We start from the raw sequence: 24,114 nt of genomic DNA, 5'->3' as shown, positions 1-24,114 counted from the left end.
TGTATTAAGAGAGGCAGGTGGTGCTTCTCCGTTTTAGGACGATGGGATCAAGAGGCTTGGTAACTTGCCCAACAAACATTGCATCTCTGTTAAGTGGTATAGTTTTGAACTATGTGTTTATTTGAACTATGTGAAACATCGAGTTCTTTATAGATCTGAATTGGATCAGGGCATCTAGAAATGATGAGCCAGGAATGACTTGTTAGGCACTCATCCTGGCCCTTCTACCCCTGTACTTATGGGGCTGGTTCCAGGATTATCCTTCTCCCACGTGTATACTAAGTCTCAAGCCCTCAGGTTAGAGGCGATGAATGCCCTGTAACTTCAACAGAGATGACAGCTTCATAAATGCATGCTATTAAAGCCTTAGTGTGATTACCTATTGCTTTAATCCTGCTCAACCCCACCCCTGGGGGTCGGGGGAAGAAGGCAGGGGATCAGGAACTCAAGGTCACTCTCAGCTACATAGCAAACTTGGGACAATCCCAAGGTGTACAAGACCCTGTCTAAAAATAAAGGTTATTAAAGTACCCTGCTTCTTGTTTCTTCAAAAGTGGAATCTTAAGCCAGCTCCTGATTTTATTTTTTCCCAGGGTAGAGGATAGATAGATGGATGAAGAACAGGTTTTCAAAGCGCTGGTGATTAGTTACTGAATTGTTCAGAAACGCCTCTTCTGGGAACACCCACTTTGACTCTGCCATGGTGTTTGCTGGTGGACTAACTCTTGTTGGGTTCTGTATGAACAAAGCTAGAGCTCTCGCTGAGCTAGATGATGCTACTGTGAACTGTTTGGGCATCTTTATTTATTACTGTGAGAGTCATAATTGTCAGCATGGTAGTTTCCACAGTATGAGGTACAACTGCATCCTGTGGCACTGGAGCAAGTGAGAAAGAGAGCTGTTTGACAAGTACATTCACAGATTTTTAAGACCACTGATAACACTGATAACACCTTCCCTGTAGAACTTGGGATCAATAGCCAGCAAGTCACAACTTTGGTCTGAAGTAGGTTTGAGTTAGATATTGGAGATTGTTTCCTTTCCAGGGCATCAACTGACCTAACTTGAAACCAGTTCTGAGCAGTTGAAAGCCCCCGCTTCCTACTTATTAGTATACATATCAAACTGTCTCTTGAGTAACGATTCCTTCAAGTTACCTTCTCTGTGTTTTTTTTTATGGTTCCTCTTCACTGCCCGTATAATAGGAAAGAAAAATTGATGTTACCAATTGAGGCAAGCTTCTCCACATAGGAGGCTACCACCTCAAAGGCTACCAAACCATGGGGGAATTTACTGCCTGGCTAATACAGGGGCACTTGGAACAAACGGAATGTGCACAGCATGCTTCTGCAAGGCCTGAGTGTTGCCTCCCCCACCCTGAGGCCCTTTTTACACCCTCTCTGCTTATTTGTTCTCTCTCTCTGCTTATTTGGCTTAAACTTTCGCTTCACAATCCATCTCATCAGGGGAGGTTAGGACAGGAACTGAAGTAGGACCAGAGGCAGAAGCAATGGAAGAAAGCTGGTTACCTGCTTGCTTGCTTGTTTGTTTTTCAAACAAACCAGGGCTGCTCAAAGTAGGCTGGGCCCTCCCACATCAATCAAGAAAATGTCCCATAGATACATCCACAGGCCAATCTGATGCAGGCAACTATTCTTTACCTGAGATTCCATATTCCCAAATGACTCTAATATGTGTTAATATACAAAAATTAACAAGCATACCCTGTTTTGTAGAACTTTTGCTGCTTTTATTGAAATTCTCATGTCAGTCCAGAATCTCTACCGCTATTCTCTATTCTCAGGAAAACTGTTTATGTGTTTGTAGATTTGCTTTTGTCTTGTTTTCCCACATGGCTCATGGACCTCCCTGGCTGCTCATGCTTGCTTGTTTGGGTCTATAACTATGTATCTTTTCAGTGTTGATCTGAACACCATCTATCTTTTCTGCATCTAACAGAAAACCCTTGCTCAGGAGAGGATCAGAACACCTAAGTATTTATTTCAACAATATCACGAAAGCCATTCTGAAATTGCTGTTTGAATCTGTGGGACTGAAAACTTAATATTTTTGCACCATTATGGTGAACTAAGATGTGCCAGCATTTCTTCACACTCCAAATCTCTGGAATTGTTAAATTGATGTGTGTGCATGCATGTGCATGGGCAGGTGTGTGTGTATATGTGTGTTTGTGCATGAACATGTGTATATGTACACACGTGTATGTGTTGGCATGTGTACATGCATGTGTGCATGTGTGCGTATGTGCGTGTGTATGTGTGAGGCATAAATTCTGGAAACCTAAACATGGAATAAATCTGGTGAAGTAAATATATAGGCACATGATACACAGTATAAAATGGGATGCCTAAATGGGTGGGACAGAAATCAAACAGGAATCTGCACTGGAGATAGTGGCTTAGGAGGGTAGCAGGAAACCTGTGATATCTTACAGGCTAGAGACCTGACTCAAGGAAACTATGGGTATGGGAGGGTGGAGCTGAACACAAGAGTATACCCAAGCCCCAAGGTCCAACTGATATATTGTGATGAGTAGTGTCTGCTGCCCCTTCCACAGTCTTCCGGAAGAGCCTGGAATACACACTGAAAATCATCTGTCTTCTCTTCCTTCCCTACAAAGTGGGCAAGCAGAAGCAGCCCATGGAAATCCCTGGCACAAAGTAATCATATAATTAAGAATCACCACATGTTTGATTAAAGCCAGGAGAAAAGACGCAAGGTGAGGACACAGATATTACTGATCAGCTTAGGACCATAGAACTCAATGGTTCAGCATCAGAGACACCACAACCAATACTGCATTCATAAGATTCTAGCAGTGGGCATTGCTAATATCTTTGAAGTAAAATGTCTGAACTGGTAGACTGAAAATCCCAATTAATAACAATTGGCAAGACGGGAAATCAAAAACATAGTACAAAGAGAAAATACAGAATGAAAGTAAGAGATAGGAATAGAAGCAGAAGGCCCAATATTTGGTGGGTATTCCAGAAAGAAAAACAAGCAGGACAGAGGAGGTGGCAGTATTTAAAGAAAGTCACCAAAAATTTTCCAGAATTAAAAAGGACTGTAATTCTTTACAGAGATCCCATTGGGCTCACTCTTGGCTTGGTGATAGGAGAGTTGAATTAGGCAGGGGTAAGTGATCCTTTGAAGCCAGGAGAGAGGGTGGAGGATCCAGCTCAAGCTTTACTGATGAAATAAAGGCTAAATTATGCAGAAATTGAAAAAACAAATTTTGTATGGTTAACACAGAGTTCTGGAATTTGCTTGGGGATGCAGCCCAATGAGAGAGGGGCTTACTTAGTGGGTCTGAGGCTTTATGTTTGATCCCTGGTACCACCAAGAAGTATAAAAACCATGACCCAGAAAAATGAAGTGCGGGTAAGCCTAGGTGGAGGTGTGCACTGTGGACAAATGTCAATGATTCCACACTGTGTCCAGGTTACCCCAGTTCTTCCTGGTTATTTTCATAGCACTGGCTGGAGGATCAAGGGATCAGGAGTAGGCAACTACTCTTGGAGACTGCCATATTCTGCAGGCCCTTCTAGGTTCCCAGGTGAGGCATGGTGACCTATCCCCAAATCTTCATCTCTATAGTGGCTGCCGAGGACACAACTTCATCCTGGGCGTCCTGTTTCTTTTGGCCATTCTCAGATCTCATTATGCTCTCCTTGAAGACTGAGGACCAATATTAGCCTTAAAAGGTTTTTGTTCTTTTTTTTTTTTTTTTTAGATTTTTATACATGGATGATTTGCCTGCATGTATATCTGTTCTCTCTGTCTCTCTGTCTCTCTGTCTCTCTGTCTCTCTGTCTCTCTGTCTCTCTGTCTCTCTGTCTCTCTGTCTCTCTGTCTCTCTGTCTCTCTCTCTCTCTCTCTCTCTCTCTCTCTCTCTCTCTCTCTCTCTCTCTCTCTCTCGTGTGTGTGTGTGTGTGTGTGTGTGTGTGTGTGTGTGCCTGGTGTCCAAGGAACTCAGAAAAGGACTTCAGATCCCTGGAACTGAAGAAGTGGGAGCTGATAGTGAGCCACCATGTGGGTGCTGGGAGCTGAAACCCAATCCTCTGCAAGAGAAACAGTTGCTTTTCACCACCAAGATCCCCTAATATCAGCCTTTATGGACCCATGTGCCGGGCACTCTGACAAGGCTTTATCTAATTTCCTCCTTGAGGTAACCACATCAGGAGACATCATTTTCCCCCGGTTTTGCTTTTCTGATGGAGAAACAGAGGCAAAGCACGAGACAGATGTCCATGAACACAGAGGTTAGTGGTGATGGAGGGGAGCAAGCGGCCATGGGCTCTCTGTCATTTCCTTTTCCATCTTCTCAGCTGCATATGCCTTTACTCCAATCTGGTAACTTCAAAAATAATGTCCTTGGGGCTGGAGAGATGGATCAGGGGTTAAGAGCACTGGCTGCTGTTCCAGAGGTCCTGAGTTCAATTCCCAGCAACTCATGGTGGCTCACAACCATCTATAATGAGATATGGTGACCTCTTCTGGCGTGCAGGCATCCATGCAGGCAGAACATTGTATACATAACTAATAAATCTTAAACAAGCAAAACAACAAAACACCCCTGGCTGTTTGCTCACAAGGCTGCACCCTAGCTTCATAGGGGTTTGACTTTCCGTTGTCTACATTTGCTTACTCTATTCAATGGTACAAGTCCTGACTCTTATTGTATTTGTAGAGGTGATATTATCTTGACTAAATTAATCCATTAAGAACACAGTTCGTCTGTCTGCTTAGAGTCTAGCATGATGACTAGGATGTGATACATTAGTTATTCTTTGAGTGAAGACAATCATCTGAGCAAACATGAGCATTCCATGACCAGGGCTCTTCTGTGGAAGAAAGAAATTGACCTTTGACATCCCCAGGGAGAAGTGTAGCCCCGAGGCAGTGATACACTGACGGATTGCAGAGTCCCAGGTGGGGTCTTGAGGTTCCAGATATACTCTATCTTTAAGTCATTTTTACTGGCCCCATGGGCCAAATAATCTGGAACTTTATCATCAAATCTTCACCTACAGATTTGGGATCCAGTTAAAATGAGCAGTCTCCAAGGAAATTTCACTGACATACAAATTGGAACAATACTCAGTTGGCCAATGGAGGTGGTTTGGATCTGCAAAGAGCTTCAGGGCATTGGACATTTAAGGCTGAAAGGAAACAACACCAGACCAAACCTGTGCTGAGTTGTCCATTGGAGGTCAGCTGAGAGACCTTAGGGAGTTCAGAAATTTCGCACTGGGTTTGAACACTGCCTGTTGATTCCTGACTGTGTTCCTTCAGAGGGCCTTCATCACAGCATCAGAATGGGCCCCGGGGATTGAACGAGAATAGGACGAGTTAGAGATGGCAGCCCTGGCTTTGTCACCCCAACCTTCATCACCTCCAACTTCAGGTAACCTAGGCCCTCAGGTACCATTGTCTGCTTTACAGCAGTAGTTCAGAAGGCAAGGAGGAGCTGAGGTAGAGGGAGCCAGGGCACTGAGAAGGAGTGTAGAAGCTAGAGAATTAAGGCAAGGCTAGGAATGCTGGGTTTCTGAGGCTGTGCAGAGTCTTCCGATGATGGTCCAACCCCCATTGTTAATAGATAAGGAAATGGAGATCTGGGGAGGTGAAGTAACCCCAACACTTTGGGGGTCATTCAGTAGTTTCCTTGCCAGAGAGTGGCCCTGCTCCAGGACATCTCTGTGGCCTCACAGTTTGTTCATTAAACAACAGATAAGCTCACAAGGAAAGACCAGTAATGCTGCTGCTATCTGGCTGTTTGGGTGGTAGCTATAGGCCCACTGAGCTGTTGGAACTTTGCATTTGTAATCACAGATAGGATAAGGAAAACATTCTTCTAGGGATATGTGAATGTATTAGAGATTTTTGGAGTTTTCTTTTTTTACACCCGAACTAAAAATCTTAAGATGTTAACCATTTATTCATCCACTTCGTTAACACTTACTGAGCATCCCTGGCTCCGTGGCAGCCTCCGTGGAGGCTGAGGACATAAAAGTAAGATCTCACCAGGGAAGGAGGGGCAGGGCCCTGGCGGTGATGACAAGCACTGCAGAGGCAACTGGCTGTTTGGATGGGGGTGGGGTACGTTAAAAGAGTCTATCATATTCAGGCCAAAGAGTAGAAGCAAGGGCATCTTCACTTCAGGGTGATAAAGTCTTGGATACAGAGACTCAGGTGTGGATATGGATCTTGCAATAGAAACAGTATCTGGACCACCCCAAGAACTTCATATTCTTTTGGGGACCCTCTACTCTTGCTGTCCAAGTCGTGAGATCACACAGCTCTACTTGTCATGGAGAATTTAAAGATCAAGGACCGGCAACCATGGCTGCAGGTGTGTAGCTTGCAAGGTTCTTGACCCCAGACTTCAGCTCCCTGCAGTAGATCTGGCTTAATGTAAGCCGGAGATTAGACCACTTGGGAAAGTGAGTGGGCTCCTGGAGCTGGTTAATCACTGAGTTGAACTCAGGTCTTCTGGTCCCAACCAAATTCTCATAGTTTAATGCTGTCATTTCTACCCTTCCTCCTTTCAGATTAAAAACCAAAAGTTGACTGAAAAATTCTTACAAGGCAGGCAATATAAGAAAAAAATAAAGCGAGAGGAAACAATTGTTTTTTAACTCTTTTCTCCCTTCCATGGGACAGGATCCAGTGAAGGAGAAAAAATACGGTTTCAGTGACAGAAGACCCCAATTGGATCTTAGAGCCCTTGTTAAGACTCTGATCCCCAAGCAATCATCAGCTTTGTAATGCGTTTGAAATGCCTTCAAGTATCAATACCTAAAATGCTTACAGGCCAGTCCCTGCTGGCTTCCATGGGAGATAACATTAGATATAACACACTGGGAAGAAACTGGACCATATACTGAGAAATGAGGCACTGTCAGGGCACAGACAAAGCTGCAGCAAAAAGATGTCCCTGCCTTAGGCCTGGTGGGGGTGGACTGGAAAATCGTCATGAAGAAGGCAGGAAATGAGCAAGCACTCCTGCTGGGTACTGGGCCTAAAGTTGTAGAGAAAGGTCCCATGATAGCTGATGGGTACCATGAATGAGCTCACTAAATGTGGCATGGGCAGCATGTCTCATGTACTGTCAAGTCTTGTGTGAGGCACTGACTGGGTGAGCTTTCTCAGTGTACCCCTCCCCCTGTGCTTTTCTGCATGTCTAATTAGGAACTTGACCAGAACTGCTGGGTGGGTGGGTGAGATGCTTGCCTTAAAATTGACTCAGGACAACATATTGATCTCACTATCCCTTGTGGGTTCTTTTCTCTCTCCTGCTATAGAACAAGTAGCTTTTCCTATTGGAACCTTGCTGAGAAAGATGGCCAGGACCCCCATATCAGGTGACAAAAAGCAAACGTCAGGAGTGACCATGGATAGACTACCTCCACTTTTAAATGACATCGAACGAGGAATCTTACTTTGCTGAGTCTCATGTCGCAGACTCATTTCTAAAGGGAAAGGTGTAGACCCCAGGATTTTTCCTTCTCTAGTAACCCAATGATCTTGGGTAGCTAAGCCTGTGGCTGTAACTATGGCTATGTGGCCATGGCTCTGCCAAGATGACCCGCTGGAAACTTTTGGCTTGTTTGTCTTACCTCCTTTATCTCTAGAAACGGAACTAGATGTAGCATCTTGCCTTTGTTCTCATCCCTCTCTCTTCCAGGCAAGCCTGTGTGTGTGTGTGTGTGTGTGTGTGTGTGTGTGTGTGTGTGTGTTCGTTCTACTTCATTTGATTAGGGTTGCTACTTGGGCAAGGGTAGCTAAACAATGGCCACATTGTTGAGGGACATGAGACCTCCTCCCCAGCAACCTTAATGTTTTGTTTTTTTAATGAAACTTTCTGAGGCTTTTTCTATGATACCCTCCCAGTCAAAAGCAAAAGTGCCCCGGGACCCATTTTGGAGAGGTTTACAGCAGGAAGGAGATAGTTTTGAGAAAGGAGGAAGCTGACTCAGGAAGAGGATAAGACCTGAAGGAGCCAGGAGATAAAACAGTGGAAGGCGGAAGTTGAAAGAGAAGGCCAAGGTAGAAGAGGAAGAGGAGGAGGAAAAAGAAAGGAAGTCTTGCAGGTAGAGTGTGCATAGGCCAGTAAGGACCCGGGCTGTGAGTGGAGATCACTGATGAGGCCAGTGAGGATAAGTCTGAAACCCTCGCAAGCAAGTAGAAGCAAGAAGGATTTTTACCAGAGTGTAAGTAAAAGGATTGAAAACAATCCAGCCCTAAATGTGCAGGGCAAAATGATGGGGAAAGCCGGAGAGGAATGCCCGCGGAAGGTGTGGACAGTGCTATTAAATACAATGCAGCGCGGGGCTACCTTTCACGAGCCCATGACAAGGTGCAAACAGACCTGGTGTGAAAGGTTTATTGGAGGTAAGGGAGGAACAGTGAGGACCTGGGTAAGAAGATAAGAGGTGGGTGAGAGCTGAGGCATGAGGGCAGAGCAAGGGGGAAGGGGCAGAGAGGGAGGGAGAGGGAGCACACATGGAGATACAGGAAAGAGGGAACTCCTAGGACACAGAGAGAGGGTCCTGGTGTGGCTGGCGGCTCCTATCCTCCTGCAATCACCTGTCCCATCTGGTGGCTGGTGATGACTAGGCAATTGCTTGGTTTCGGGGGTGGGGGGGGGTCAGGTCAGCGGAATTGCCTGCAAGGTCACAGGCTTGCAGTGAGCATGTCTGGAGGCCTGGCTATGGTTCAGGAAGTGGAACACAGTTGAAGAACACACATTCCTGTCTTTGCAGGAACTCACCTTAAGCAGAAGAGAAAATGGAAGGAAAGATACAAATTTCAATCAGTTAATACTCCATTTTACTTTAAAGAGAGTAGTTTGAGCAGTTTTATAGTAAAACATCCAAATCTGAAGGCTAAGTATAAATGATTATTATTCTCAACATCTCTAAAGATAAAGTGAGTTTCACGGAGCTGATCTTAGGAGGGTCAGCTTACCTTCTGGCCGCTAAGCATGACTGAACAAATTTCAGAAAAGAAACCCCATAATGTGGTTCTTTGAAGGTTATGACATTTAACTCAGCTACTGAGCCTGAGGGGAGGCTTCAAGGAGACCAGAGTGGGCACTGGACTCATAGATACTTTGTTTGGCATTGTACCTGGTAGTTTTAGAGAAAGATTGTGCTACTCCATGTTGTGTGGCTACCAGTCCATCCCCCTCAGCATGCATGTCACCTGCTCAGCTCCTGGAGACTCTGAAACTTGGAGCCACACAGAGAGGATTGATTAACTGTCCTCCCAGGAATCCTCAGATTTTCCACAGGAACATTTAAAAGCGAGTCGAATCTAGAAGGAAGATATGAATTGCATTCAGCTGACTGCTGTACCTTGTCATCAAGAATTGAGCAGAAGGTACTGTGAACAGCTATTGTTAGATCGGGGCTAGCCCACTGTATTCTCTCTTGGATCTTTGATCCTCTCGGCCTTGGGCCTTCCTCAGACTGAGACTTGGGCTTGAGTACAAGAAAATGGGCAAGTATAAGAATAGGAAAAAAAAACTATCCCCCATTCCTCTTAGGCAGGTATGGCTGGATCCCATCAACCCCGGGGACATGGCTGTGTCCCATCAACCCCCGGGACATGGCTGGGCCCCTGAAATCCCCAGGGCATGGCTGGGTTCCAGAAACTACCTGGGCACTAGAAGTTCAATCTCTCCCAGCCAGGCAGGTGGAAGGCAAAGTGCTAGGAAGGACAAGGAATACAGACAGAAGCTGGATAGGACCAGGGTGACTGTTGTACAAGTAGACAATGAAGAGCTTCAGGTCTTGCTCACTAAAGGTACCAGAAAAGGGGCTCCATATCCCCTTGGGTGGAAGGTCTGTCCCCCAAGGACACAGGCCCATGAGGGAAGCTATAGGAAATGCCCAGTTCATGCTGAATTGGTCTCCTGCTTCCAGGTTGCCGGCAGTGCTGCCAACCCAAGGATACTCTGTGGATTAGGGAAGTTCTACAAATATCAATTTATGAATGAATAAATCTATCAAAGCTGTTTTGAAACATGAAAAGTTGCTTTTCTGGAGACATAATTCTTCAACCATTAAACCTTTCCTGTACTGATAAAAAGTAAAATATAGTCCAGAAGGCCAAGGAAATAAAAAATACTTTTATTTAGGGACAGGATATTTTTGGGAAATAACTTGCTGTGTGACTGGGCATGGGGAGGCTATGCTAGGAGGGAGTACGCTGAAAGAAGGCTCTGGTCTGGAGGTTTGGAGAGGCTTGACAAATTTGTTTTTAACATAACTGTGGACTCCTGGTGAGGCACCTAAGTGGTTATGTGTTCAGGCTGCTGGGGCTTGAGAGGTGGATGGGGTGGGGCCAAGGAGGGATTGGAAGAAGTTCCCACAAAGAGGTTAATAATGCACGGGGCCATAGCTCCGACTTAAGCAGGAGTGGGAGCCGCCGAAAGGAAAGCTTGTTGCAAGTCAGCACGGAATGGGTGGAGACAGGAAGGGAAAGCTTGTTGCAAGTCATAGCACAGACATATAGAGGAGCAAGGAGCAGCACATGGAGTTTAGTGCCACACAGTGAGGTCAAAATGAGGCAGGCAGGGGTTTGGGGTGAAGGCTAATACTGTTTTTCCAGAAGATCTAAGTTCAGATCCCAGCTCCCATGTTAAGCAGAAGTGTCTGTAACTCCAACTCTAGAGAGCTCTAACGCCCCCTCCTGGTCTCCAAGGACACCGGCATTCACATCATAGGTGCATACACATAATTAAAAAACAAAAAACAAAGGATGAAGGTGGGTGTCAGTGGTGTGGTGAAGCAGAGACTAGGAAATGTGTCCAAAGAGAGGCAATGGGCGCAAGTTATTGGGAAGCAGGAGGAGCTAGTAAGTCAAGAAGAGAGAAGGGGTCGTTGGCGAAATAAAAGCACAAGGAGAAGCAGGGATCGTGGAAACCTGGAGAGTGAACTGTAGGAAGTAGAAAGAGCGAAAAGAGTGGTGGGGGCTCAGAGGGAACTTCCAAGTCAGAAAGGTTGGTGTTCACAGCTCACTCTGACACACGCCTCATTGTCCAGCACTCAGGAGAACGAAATAAGAGGATCATATACTCAGGGCCAGCATGGACTCTACAGTGAAGTGTGGTCTCAAAAGACAAAAAACCCCCCAAAATAGAGGCAGAGCACTGAGTGTATTCTATTAGGTTACTGTGACTATTGAACCAGTGTCCGTACACCGTTTGATGGGACATCCCAGAAGGGACATTGGCCAGATCAGCGGACCAGTGACACTGTCTCTACACTGTCTACTCATTGAAAGCATAGAATTTAAAACATTATTCCTCTTGACTCATACCTTTTGGACACATACCAACTGCTGTGCATCAGCTGGACCTCCTTGTTCGTCAAGGACGCTGGCTAAGTCTGCCTCCTCTGGTCCCCAGCTTCTCCCTGGGCCCCTTCTTCCATGTGTTTCCTGTTAACTCATTTTTCTCCTTATGTTCTCTTTTCTGTCATTAAATCTTGGTGTCCTTTGAGACCATTCTCGGTCTGAACAGCTTCATTGAATGGTGTTTTTCGCAACCCAGGGGTTAATTTCCACCTACACATTTTACTGCTGTCTTCTGCTCAGAGGTGCCGCTGAGCTCCTCGACATTAACACCTGCATGTTTGAACAGTTCCTGGAACTCGAACTCAAAGTGTCAAGGAGTTTCCCACGGCTCAGAACTGCTTCTGTCTCAGAGAATGGCACCACTATCCCTTAATGTAGTAATTTCCGGTCTGGAGCTTAGGGATGGTTCCTAACACTCTTGTTGACCCTGACTCTGTTTAGGCAAATCTAAATCAAGGCCTTCTTACATTACTTCAAATATCAAATGTCTCTTGACCCATCTGCCTGTCGGCTTTGGCCTCCTTGAGCCTACAATGCTCTCACCCCATCTTGTCTACAGAACTGTGGAGATGATCAGCGTGTCTCTTTTCAACCTCAACATTCACTACCTCTGTGATGTTCTTTCTTCTGCGGCCAGAGTGTTTGAAGATTTCTGAAAATGTGAGCTTACTGACTTTCATTATTCTCCTTTGATGTACAGGACAGTCAAGCCAAACTGCTGCCATCTTCATGAGTTGAGCTGTGCCCACTTGCAAAAGATCATCAAGCAGGGCCTGTTGAAATTTCCTCATACAAGAAAGGGGAGGGAGGGTCATGGAATCTGCATTTTCGTATCCAGCCACTCTTCCTAACCAGTTGGTGTGCAATTTTGACCTGATTACACATAAAGTCAGGGAGAGGCTGGACTATATAAAGTAGGAAGGACTAGGGCCGGGTTTCATTTATGTGCCAACAGCCATGCATGGTGCAGACCCTCCAGTGTGGGGGCTTTAAGCCCCTGTGCTCCAGCCCATAGCCTTTCAGCCATGTCTCTTTAAGTAAAGCCCGATGGACTCATTGGCTCTCCAGAGTGAGCTGTGGTGGATCATGCCTCAGCTTGTCTTTAGGACCTCTGATAAAGGACCAGTTGTTTATATATTCTCCAAGGAACAAATTTTGGTGACACTCTTCGCTTCTCATTTCACACTTAGTTAGCTTCTCATCTTTACCACAGCCACGGTCTATATGAGTGTGTCAGGCCCAGTGTGCCCCACACAGTCTCCCTCTTTTGGAGCTCTGAGTCCCTGACTTTCTCTGTGTCTCTGTGCCTGTCTCTCTGTCTCTGTCTGTCTGTCTGTTGCGCTCTCTCTCTCTCCCCCTCCCCCTCCTATATTTCTTTCTTGATAATGGTTCTTTCTTCTTATTAGCATCAAGCTTTCCCATCCACCTTGACCATGCCTTCCACTCTACAGTCCCTTTCTTCTTAGAACAGAAAGTTCTCCAGCCGAAAGACTCTCTACCCTCTCTAGAAGTTGTCACTCACTTGAAAACCCATTCGATAAATGTTTATGTTTTTAAGATCCTCATCCCCAGGGAGCCAAGGTTACAACTGTCTTGCTTCTAGTGGCAACCTTAGGAGTCATTTATTTCAATGAAAGGGGTGCAGCAAGAAGAAACCAACATGGCTAAGTTATGTTTTTTTCAGTAATGAGGGTCATAAAAGAGGGAGCCTGGGGATACTGGTGAGAATGAAAAGGAGAGAGACTTGTATTCATCCCTCAAACTCAGAATGACCAGCTAGTCTCCCTGGTGGACAGACAGAAAAGCAGAATATAGTAATACAGTCTAGTTACACCTGTATCTACTCCCTTCTGGGACTATAGGAGCTAGGGCTGTGCCCTAACCCCAAGATTGTCAGGACACCAAAGCTGTACTCTGTCCCTTCAGGTCTTGCCATGAACCAAGCTGAGGACTTTGCATAGAGACTTGGTATTTTATTAGCCTGAGGTTGGCCAGGACATTAAGTGAAGGCATTAGACTTGAGGTGATGACCCTTGGGGGCGGGGCGTGAAGACTCAGGTAGTTAGTTATATTGCTCTTGAAGGCACTGAGCATTTGAAAATTGTGTGCATGCGTGTGTGCATGGGTGGGTGCATTGCATGTGCATGTGTGAGTATTGCATGTGCTTGTGAGTGTGTGTGCATGCATGCATTGTATGCTTGTGTGCACGGGTGTGGGTGTGCAAGCGTGTGCTCGTGTGAGTACATGCGTTTGTGAGTGTGTGTGAACACATGTGTGCATGTTTGTGTGCGAGTGTGTTAGTGTGCATTTACGTGTGTTTGCAAGTATGCTTGTGTGTGTGTGTGTGCGTGTGTGTTCCTGGGGAGATGTGAACAATCATGAATTTACTCATCCTAGAGTATTGACAACAGACTTATGATATGATTCTTCCCAAATCTATCTTAATGAGGCAATGATTTTACTTCTGTCACAGGAACACAGGTGACAAAAAGGCCCTACCCAGCATAGGGGAAGACTCACAGCCGTAACACACCTGGTACCCTCTGATCAAGTGGCAGGCATCTCCAGCAAAGAGAATTTCCTCACATTAACACTCATTTCTCAGTTCTGTAATGCTGGAGATGGATTGTACGAACCACACAGCATTCTGAAGATCCCAAATCTTGAGCTTCCTGTCTGTCTCCGGGAAGGAACATTTCGACTCTTAGGAAATAGCTACGTGTATGTGCTCTGGGGTAAGGGCATGCTATTATTGACAGGGAACTTGAAGTTTGAGGGCTTTTCTACATTCCTCTATTCAAAAGCTGCTGCTGTTCAACTAACCTATGCCGTTCATTCGAGTGACCTACCAACTACAAAACCCAAAGTGTAGTGAGAGAGAAGTCTCAGAGGAACTTTGCACCCAGAGGGCAGGAAAGCTTAATCCTTAGAAAGGGCTCGTTCTAAATAACCTACCCTGTAATAGATGAAGTGTGGATACCCAGGAACTCCCTAACAAGCAACAACATTACACATAGGTGTTGGAGAAGGCCACATGGGTGTCAGTCCCAACTCTGCCATACAAAAGCTGGCTACCTTGGGACAGGGAATTCAACTTTGCTATGGCTCCATTTCTTGTGTAAAATGGGACAATCATTTGTAGCTCACAGGGCTGATGTAAGAGCAAATGGGTTAACATCTGCGAAGTACTTGGAAGTGTAAAAATTCGTATTCTGTTTTCCTTTATGTGGTGGGTGCTCCTGTGGGGCTCCTACATATCTTTGAGGAACCAGGATTTGTAGCCCCATTTGAATACAGACATATGCAACCTCCACTTTGAGCCGTTCACTACTGCAAACATGGCCATGCAATCAGAAATTGTGCAAAACAATTTTGAAATTCTAAAGAATATTTGTTATTTTCTATGACCTTAAAAACTTTCTGTCAAAACATTACTTTTACCACAATTTATACTTCTATAGAGAAACAAATAATAAAATATTTTCATATACAATAGTTTATAAGTTTATATCTTAAAGTGATTTCTCTTTGTTCATTCTCTCTCTCTCTCTCTCTCTCTGTCTCTCTCTCTCTCTCTCCTTCTGTTTCTCTCTCCAAGCAGTTTTTGTGGCCTTTCTTTTTTTTGAGACAGGGTTTTTTTTGTGTGTTCCTGCCTGTCCTGGAACTCACTCTGGAGCTTGCTTTGTAGACTAGGCTTGCCTTGAACTCACAGAGATCTCCTGTCTCTGCTTCCGAGTGCTGAGATTAAATGCATGCGTAACCATTGCCTGGCCCAAGCAAGGTTCTTAAGACAGATGTAGTGTTACATTTTCCATAGCCCCAGTACTGGCAGGCACCTGCAAGTTTCAAGCCAGTCTGGATTATATAACATGAACTCCTTTTTAAAAAATAGAGTTATCAAAAGTATTTCAAATTACTTCCTTTCTTCTCTCCCATTATTTAACTTGTTTAGTGTGTGTATGTGTCTGTGTGTGTCTCTGTGTGTTCAAATGCTTCAGTGCCATTGTGGAGGTCAGACAATGAAAGAATTGGTTCTCTCCTTCCGCCTCGTGGGTCCCAGGGTTCAAATTCAGACTGCAAGTGCCTTTACTCCCTAAGCTATCTCATTGGCCTGCTTCCTTTTTCTAGTGAGCATCTTTTTCTCTGCAAGAGAAAAAAAAAAACCTCAACATGTTCAAAGTAGCTGCTGATGAACAGAGGGAGCTGCTACAAACAGCTGCTGACTCTTCATTCTCCACCTCATCAGTTGGGAAACTGTAACAATTAAGCTGCTCAGATACTTTTCCAGTGTCTTGAACTTTATTATTGAAATGGTAGAGTAATATAATGAGTTAACAAATGATGAATGAACTGAATGAATTCAATTGTGAAATTTCAGTGGTGGCTGGAAACCAAAGGTTGCGAACAGGTCAGAGGAGAAACATTATTACATATCGCCCTAGAGTCTGGTGAAAGTTATGGCCTTTCTCCCCTCAAAAGTGCATGTGAAGGCTGGAGAGACCCTACTCCATCTGGCTGCTTACAGAATGTGCACTTTCGGTTCCCAGCCCCCACAGCAGGCAACTCACAAGTGCCTGTGACTCTAGCTCCCTCTTCTGGCCTCCTCAAGCACCTGCATAAATATGTGCGTACACACATGCAGATAAAATATTTTTTTTTAAAAAGTGTATGTGAGCACATACAAAAATTTCTGGAGGATATCAGGGGATCCACAGAGCTCCTGGCATCCAATTGGAAATCACTTTTGTAGACATAGAGTACCAGTGTGAGGTCAAACTCAGCTAATCTTGGCAAGTCTCCTAAACTTCTGGCTCTAAGCTTGGAGTGGGTCATCTGCCACTGGAAAATGCATTTGATGATAATGATACAAGCTTCTTCAACTTGGATTTATTTATTTATTTATTTATCTATTTATTTATTTATTCTGGACTACTGCCATCCCTAAAGCTACTCCCTGTAAAAGGAATTGATAAAACCTGACTGAAGACGCATTCAGCATCATGCCGTTGTTGAAACCAGCAGGTCTAGTAGCTTGGCCTAAAGGGAATGACATGCACAGGGCATAAGCCATCACTGGGAGCAGATGGCTGAGTGGCACTTGATTTGCTGCTGGGCACATTACCTTTCCTGTTCTCCTTCTCTGCCCACCCCATCATTTTCTTTTCCCCTCTTTATTCTTCCCGTTCTGTGCCCCCTCCATCCCCACTGCCTCTCCTCCTGACCCCCCTCCCCGTGAACACTGTTTAACCAGCCTATGATTCTAGTTCTAGGTCCTCATTAAAGCCACCAGACAAAGACTGTCATGTGTAACATATCTTGAATTCCATAGATGCCCTAATGAAGGCACCTTGAACACTTTGGTGGTGTCCACGAAATGCATTCTTTCTATAGAAGAGTACAGTTTGGAAAAGTAATTTTGATCAAGGGTAGGAATTGGGACATTGTGCATGTTGATTTATTTTTATAATTATATATTTAAATTTAGCCTGTGTGTGTGTGTGTGTGTGTGTGTGTGTGTGTGTGTGTGTGTGTGTGTCTGTCTGTCTGTTTGTCTGTCTGTCTTGGGGAATGAACTCTGGTTGTTAGACCTGAGTCGGGAGCCTTTACCTGCTCTTGATTTGTTTTGTTAATTGAGTTTGCTTTAAATAAGGAGGATTGCCTCAACAAATGCTGCTGATGAAATCACAGCATTGGGATTGTTCCTCTGGAATGAACTTCAGAGAGTTGACTTACGATTGAGCGTGCACGTCACTCTACCCACTCAAGGGCAAGATGATAAGGTTCTATCAGACCAACTGTTGAGCAGAACCTGAGCCTCCCAAGGCCATCCTTGTTTTGACTTGTAACCACAAATTTGTCTTGTCTAAGTGTCCAATCACTATAAAACAAAATGCCCATCCATCTTTCCAGCCCAGCACCCTTACAAGTGACAGGAGCCACAGCCAAACTGCTGGGTCACGTTCTAACTTCACTGTTTTCTTCCTGTAGAACTTTTACATTTTTCCGTCTGAGGGCAAATAGCTCAAGATGTTTTTGGAAATGCTGAACCCCATGCACTATAATGTCACCATCATGGTCCCGGAAACGGTGCCTGTCAGTGCCATGCCACTCCTGCTGATCATGGGCCTCCTTCTCCTGATTTGGAATTGTGAGAGCTCGTCTTCAATACCAGGTAAGCCGCTGCTTTAATCCTATACCTACAGAAGTGTTTCACGGGGCCCTTTGGTCCATGGCATGCGTAATATGTCATATATATATATATATATATATATAATTTATTTATTTTGTAAAAATGCAAACCTGGGAACTGCTGCTGTGCTCGCTGTGCTCGCAGTGCAGTTCACAAGCTGGACTCATGAGGACTAGGAAATGTTAAACTGATGGCCTGCCCACGACGGATGAGCACATCACAAATGGGTGCTTTGGGAGGTTTGAGATGGAGTGGGCAAAGGTCAAATTCCAGAATTTTTGGTTAAGTTAAAACAACCACCATGAGACTCTGATTAATTCCAGCCCTGCTCTGCAGGTGAACCGACTGTGGGCTGCCCTCTCTCTTGTCCTCTTCCTTCTCCTTTGCCCTCCCTTCTGCCTGCACCGACACCTTCCCCTCCATTCCTTGCGTTTATCCTTTCTCTCAATTTTATTCTTTATTTCTCGTATTGGCAGCGTGGTGACAGTGGCGTTGCCATAGAAGTTGAATGGGAGCTGGTTATTGGAAGAAGAGCAGGGACTAGACCCATTCTCTGGGAGCATCACAGTCTGACAGTCATCCAAAGGTCTTTGTGTCAGTCAAAAACGGAGACTAATATAATTCTTCTGATAATCTCAGTAACCAGTTTTGCCACCGGGGCTGAAATGATGAATTATCAAGTTAATTCAGAGTAAACAGAAATTTCAGATAATGCCTTTAAGTTTAGTTGTGAGTTCATTACAGTTATCACTAGCTTCTAACTCCATAGGATATCCAACAAGGCCTGTTTCAATACCATAGTAACCACGCATTCACAAATGCACCAAGACTCTGCCCAGGGCAACTGAAAGTGGTAGCTACCCTGGGGACCAAATGCTGTGCCTGGATTCTTTCTGAAGTGTTCCCCATAGTTGCCCTTCTATCTGATTCAGCCTGGCACTTTAATTTCTAATTTAGCTGACAGAGTTAACTTGTTGACATCGACCTGGTGGTGTCACCTCCAGAGGAGAAAGCCTTCAGTAATCATGGCTTCGGCTTGAAGGCTCCCTTCCACAGATTCCGTTTCCCCTGGTGAGCTCCTTGGTCAGGGGAAAGGAGTAGCCAAGGTAAAGAATGAGGGTAGGGTGCAGCAGACCCCTACTCTGTTTCTCTGTCATAGGCTCAGGTGCTAAAGTCCAACCTACCTATATCATAAAGGCATCTTACAAACAGAAAAGGGTCAGCACTGTATCTGTCAAGGAAACCGTACAATTCTCAAATTTTAGTATAAGAACAACTTTAAAGGAGGGAGTTTGCTAGCTGATTCCCAAGCCCTTCCCCAGAGTGTTTGAATTGCCACCTTAAACAGTTTTTTTTTTTTTTTTTTTTTTTTTTTTTTTTTTTTTTTTTTTGTTGTTGTTGTTGTTGGGTATTTTGTTTTGTTTTTGAGACAGGGTCTCACTATGCAGCCCTGGCTGTTCAGGTGGCCTAAAACTCATTATGTAATGTAGACCAGACTGATGTTGAACTCAAAGAGATTTATCTGCCTCTCCCTCCTGAGTGCTGGGATTAAAATCAGGCACCACCACACCTGGCTAAAACATGTACTTCTAAAAGAAGCACAGTGAGACCTGACAGTGCTCGGGCCTGGGTCAGGGAGGGAGGTGGTACTGCCTGCGCTTACCACTTCTGGGCCAGGGATATGGTAATGCTTGTCTTCAGTGTCAATCACCTAGACAGCACAGTGATCCTGCTTGAGGTAGAGCCTTTGGATTGATACTGTAAAACCTTTCCTTGGTGGTTTTTAAGCCCAACTCCTTCGTGTGATAGAAGGGGAAGCCCCTAATGATCTATATCTGTGTTGCCAAGTAACAGGTTTAAGTAAGAGAAGTCAAAAAGTCCAAACAAAATAAAGGGTTAAATCTCAGAAGAGGGAAATGGCCTGCTGATGCCCAGCTAGAAGGAAGACAGGAGCCCTGACAGAAGGCCAGGAACCTCTAGGAGGACCTCAGACTGTGAGTCCCTACCTTACATTCACGCTCTGGAAATACGAGGTCTGGTCAGTTCTCTACACAGGCACAGCCCAGGATTCTCTGTCTCACATCAGGCACAGGAAATAAGAAAACTGGTCTGACCTCCCAACTCTTCTGTCATTGCTCCTAATAATAATAATGATGATGATGATGATGATGATGATGATGATAATAATAATAATAATAATAATAATAATAATAATATAGCTCTCTGGGTTCTTGGGTTCACAAGTTTGAAGGTCTTCTGGGTCCTAAAAAGCCTAAGGGAATTTAAAAGCTGTAGTGACTAAAAGCCTTACCTAGTACATTTCAGTTAAGGCAGCTTCCTGCTCCCTCTGTCTCCTAATGTTGGTGACAGTGCCTTTTTTTTTTTTTTTTTTTTTTTTTTTTTTTAAGAAATTGGAGTCAAAGAGGAGAGGTTTTATCCCATGTGTTGTGACTCAAGGATGGGTCTAAGCCTTGTCATTTATGCTTGCTGAGAAGTCCAGCTAGATCTGGTGCTTGGCTGCAAGGGACGGACAAGGAACAAAGGTGTGGGTCTTGACCTGGAAAGGCTGAGGGGAAGGAGGCTGCCAAGGTTGGGAAGCAAAGACTGATTCTAGTGGTAGGCGGCGTCACTTCAATTCTGATCAATATCCCAAATCCTCTAGTTAGGCTGTGTTGCCTTCTCCCTGGAAACCCTTCCTTCCTCAAGAACACATGGCCGCTCATCTTGACACTGGTTCTCTCCCACAGATAATATATTCTTCCCTGGGCATCACACACACACAGAGCATGACAAGAGGAGCAATTGCAAAATGCTCCTTTTTTTCTCTTAAGAAAATACTTCACAGAAAACTTTACAAGTTGACAACAGAATTGCTATCAGAGTCTTGTGTAAGGAATAGGGTGCTAACTGTTCTAGGTTTGATTCATGCCATCCTCTCTCCCTCTATTTCCCTTCCTCCCTCTTTTCCTCTTTCCCTCACTCCCTCCTCTTTTTTTCCCTTCTGTCTCTTTCAGAGGTAAATGGTTTTTTTCCCTGGATTTTGTAACAATTACTTCCTTGTTTTGTTACAGTTTGTGACCCAATTTCACATCATCAGACAATATAGGTTTTTTTTTTTTTGTCTTGTTTTAAATATATTTTAGCAATACATTGTATACTGTTTGTCTCCTTTTGGTTCCCATTAGGCAGTAGGATCCATCCAGACAGTGATAGCATTGTGCTTCCTTTCCACTGCTACACAGCCTTGAGCAGCACAAAAATCTCATGGTTCATAGATCAGACAGTGTCTCCAGCTGGGGTCCTAAGGTCAGTCTTGCTGTAAAAAAGCTCGTGCATGGGTCTCTCGAGGGTGTATTCATAGGTGTGAAGACCAATTTCCCACCTAGGAGAGCTGCTAAGTGTTGCTAGCTGTAGGCTTTAAGGAGGCTCTCTGGTGACATCAGTGAATAGTGATATAGTATTTATTGCTCCTGGGAGTGGGCTGAGGGACTCTCCTGAAATCAGTCCAGTCTATGCCTAGAGAAGCATTCACAATCTGAGAAGCCTAGAGCTGCCTAGTGAGGAAGCAACTAGAATATGTCCCTCATATTTTACCCATCTGTGGTTCAAGATTTATATTTAAATGTCAGGAATATATATATGCACATAGATATAATGTATAATGTGTTATAATTATTTGATTTTATATTTTTTATATCTTATCTATTACTACTCTATAAGAATATAGAGTAATTGTATCGTGGTTATCTCTAGACCCTGACTTGGAACAAATATTTAAACAAGGAAATGTTTATTGGATGAACTAAAGTGACATATAGTTGGTCATTAAATACCCCAAATTCTGCTTTTCTTTCTGGTAGAGCATTCAACTCCTTCCTTCCTTCCTTCCTTCCTTCCTTCCTTCCTTCCTTCCTTCCTCCCTCCCTCCCTCCCTCCCTTCTTCTCTTTCTCTCTCTCTCTTCTTCCTTCTTTCATTCTTTCCTATTTTTCTTTCTTTCTTCTAGACGGGGCTTCTTTGTGTACCCCTAGTTGTCCTGAAACTTACTCTGTAGACTAGGCTGGCTTAGAATTCAGTGATCTACTGCCTTTGACTCCTGAGTGCTTGGATTAAAGCCTTATACAACCACTGCTGCTGCCTGGCCAAATACGGAGACTCTTAACCCATATATTGTCTAGCAAGCTTCATTTTTCAGTATATACAAATCTTCATTGTCATATATTTTTAAATAAATGTTTTCATTTTGGCCAGGTATGGTGACACACACCTTTAATCTCAACATTTGGGAGGCAGAGGCAGGCAGATCTCTGTGAGTTTGAGGCCACCCTCTCTACATAGCAAGTTCCAGGCCAACCAACCAGGTGCTACATAGTAAGACCCATTGCAAAATGTTTTTATTTTGATAATTTTTATGTTTTATACTATACTAGTAGGGGAACAGTGCCTCTCAAATAGAAGTCATTTAAAGTATTGTCTTGTGTTTCATGGAGCTTGACTATTAAGTAAATAGTTGTAGACAAGTCTTTTTTTAGTCAAGTCAATACTTGGCCTCATGTAGATTAAATATATGTTATGTAATATTCTGCCACTTTTGATCTAAATATAAAAACAGCCTAAAATGCTCTAAGGAAAAACAACAATTGTTGTTATTTCATTTAAAAACTTATTTGTGTGTGCATGTGTATGTGTGTGTATATGTGTATATGGTGTGTGTATGTGTGTGTGTGAAAAACAACACTCAAAAATTCACTCTTTATATTATATACACATACCCTGCCTATTTGAAAACACTTGCAAGCATCTGGGACGTACTGTTATAATATAAATGGTATTTTGTTTACGACATGTATTTTAAAGATTAAAAATTGATACAGCTGATATTTTGAAGAAATATACATTTGATCAAATCTGATTCTTTAACTTGTTGACCAAACATAAGGGAATTGTTTAAATATAATGGCAGTCACCTATAATAAATATAATATAATATAATATAATATAATATAATATAATATAGTGTGCTACTAGAGTTAGAACATTGAAAACCATTGACTATAGTTTGATTCTATTGATCTTTTGATTCAAAGATCTTTTCTTCAAACAGGAGGAGGAGGTCTGATAAATGTAATAATAAGAACTTGGTTACTACAAAGTGAATGGGTAAGCAGGGTTTGCCAAATTTGGGAGTGAATGTCCAGGTCAGATGTTTCAACTGAAAGCTCACACCATCTAGATTATTACACAGCTCTTGTAGTCTCATACAACCAGACATGTTTGTGACTTTATAACGATTTCACTGACAACATGGACTTTTTAAAAATATTTAGAAAAAAACATTGTCCATGATAAATTTTAAAGTGTCGAAAGTATTTTTATCTAACTTTTTACCAACCACTAGTAAAATAAAGTCTAAAAGGTCTGATTAGAATCCCAACACTTGGACATCTGAGACAGGAGAATCTTGGTGTTCAAGGATAGCTTGAGCTAAGTAGTTTAACCTTGTCTCACAAAACAAACAAACAAACAAACAAACAACAAAGTGTAACTACACATGTGTATGAAAATGCTGTAGTGAAACACATTGTTTTGTGTTCTAACCTACAAAGTTAACAGAACAAATTCAAGCTACAAGTTTGCTTTGTGACATAAACCACATATAATCCCCCCACTTTCCTCTGGGTTCTCACACTGCATAATTTTCCCATTGTCTATGAAAGCAAGGCTGTAAGCTGGACACTGCCCTCTGCTAAAACCAGATCCTGGCATGCGAGCCCTAGTGTAGATTCTGAGCTCTACATTGTAATAATGAGGTCTTAGGTTTGTATTACCTCACGAGATTTTTGCTCAAGATACCTTTTCATAAACTGAGCCTTTTAAAAGCAGTGGATGTTTTGAGACTGGACGATGTTATCCTTGCAGACCTTCCCTCAGATGAAAGAAAGCCATGCTTGGTTCTAGTGAACTCATTGTGTCAGCTGGGTCGTTCACAACTGAGAGCTTCCTGCTAAGAGCAGCGGGCAGCCATACAGTTTCGTCAGCTTGTCATCTGTCACAGTTTCTATGCTTATCATCATCAAACAGATAAACTGACTTTTATTCCAGACTCTTAGAAAGATCGTATAGCCTCCCGTTTAGTGGAGCTCTGATGACGGATCAAGAGGAGCTACGGTGAAGCCACATGCTTTTCATTCATAAAGAGGTGGCGCGTCTCGTGTCATCTTTGCTTTTGTTTTCAATCACATTGAGTGACTCACATATAGACTCCAGAAGATATAAAAAAGATTGACTATGAAAGGACAACCTTTTATTTATTTATTTTGGCATTATTAAGAAGTTCACTGTGTTCTTACGATTTGTTGTAGGTCCTGGCTACTGTCTGGGAATTGGGCCCCTCATTTCCCATGGCAGATTCTTGTGGATGGGGATTGGAAGTGCCTGCAACTACTACAATAAGATGTATGGAGAGTTCACGAGGGTCTGGATCAGTGGAGAGGAGACACTCATTATCAGCAAGTGAGTCTGGGAATAAACAAGGCTA

The 24,114-nt window shown here is 43.6% G+C and overlaps 1 protein-coding gene across 5 annotated transcripts in view; it reads left to right on the top strand.

Moving 5' to 3' along the window:
* Positions 1-24,114, top strand: part of Cyp19a1 (cytochrome P450 family 19 subfamily A member 1) — a 101,409-nt gene that overhangs the window by 57,946 nt on the left and 19,349 nt on the right. For all 5 annotated transcript variants that reach the window (XM_076925247.1, XM_076925245.1, XM_076925244.1 and 2 more), the window contains exons 2-3: positions 17,377-17,560; positions 23,939-24,089. In XM_076925247.1, coding sequence (XP_076781362.1) covers positions 17,416-17,560; positions 23,939-24,089 — 296 coding nt within the window. In that variant the 5' untranslated portion in view covers positions 17,377-17,415. The remainder of the gene's footprint in view (positions 1-17,376; positions 17,561-23,938; positions 24,090-24,114) is intronic.

The sequence above is a fragment of the Arvicanthis niloticus genome, chromosome 26 (genome assembly GCF_011762505.2).
Source record: "Arvicanthis niloticus isolate mArvNil1 chromosome 26, mArvNil1.pat.X, whole genome shotgun sequence".
Taxonomy (NCBI): Eukaryota; Metazoa; Chordata; class Mammalia; order Rodentia; family Muridae; genus Arvicanthis; species Arvicanthis niloticus.
This window is presented reverse-complemented; position numbering and strand designations above follow the sequence as displayed.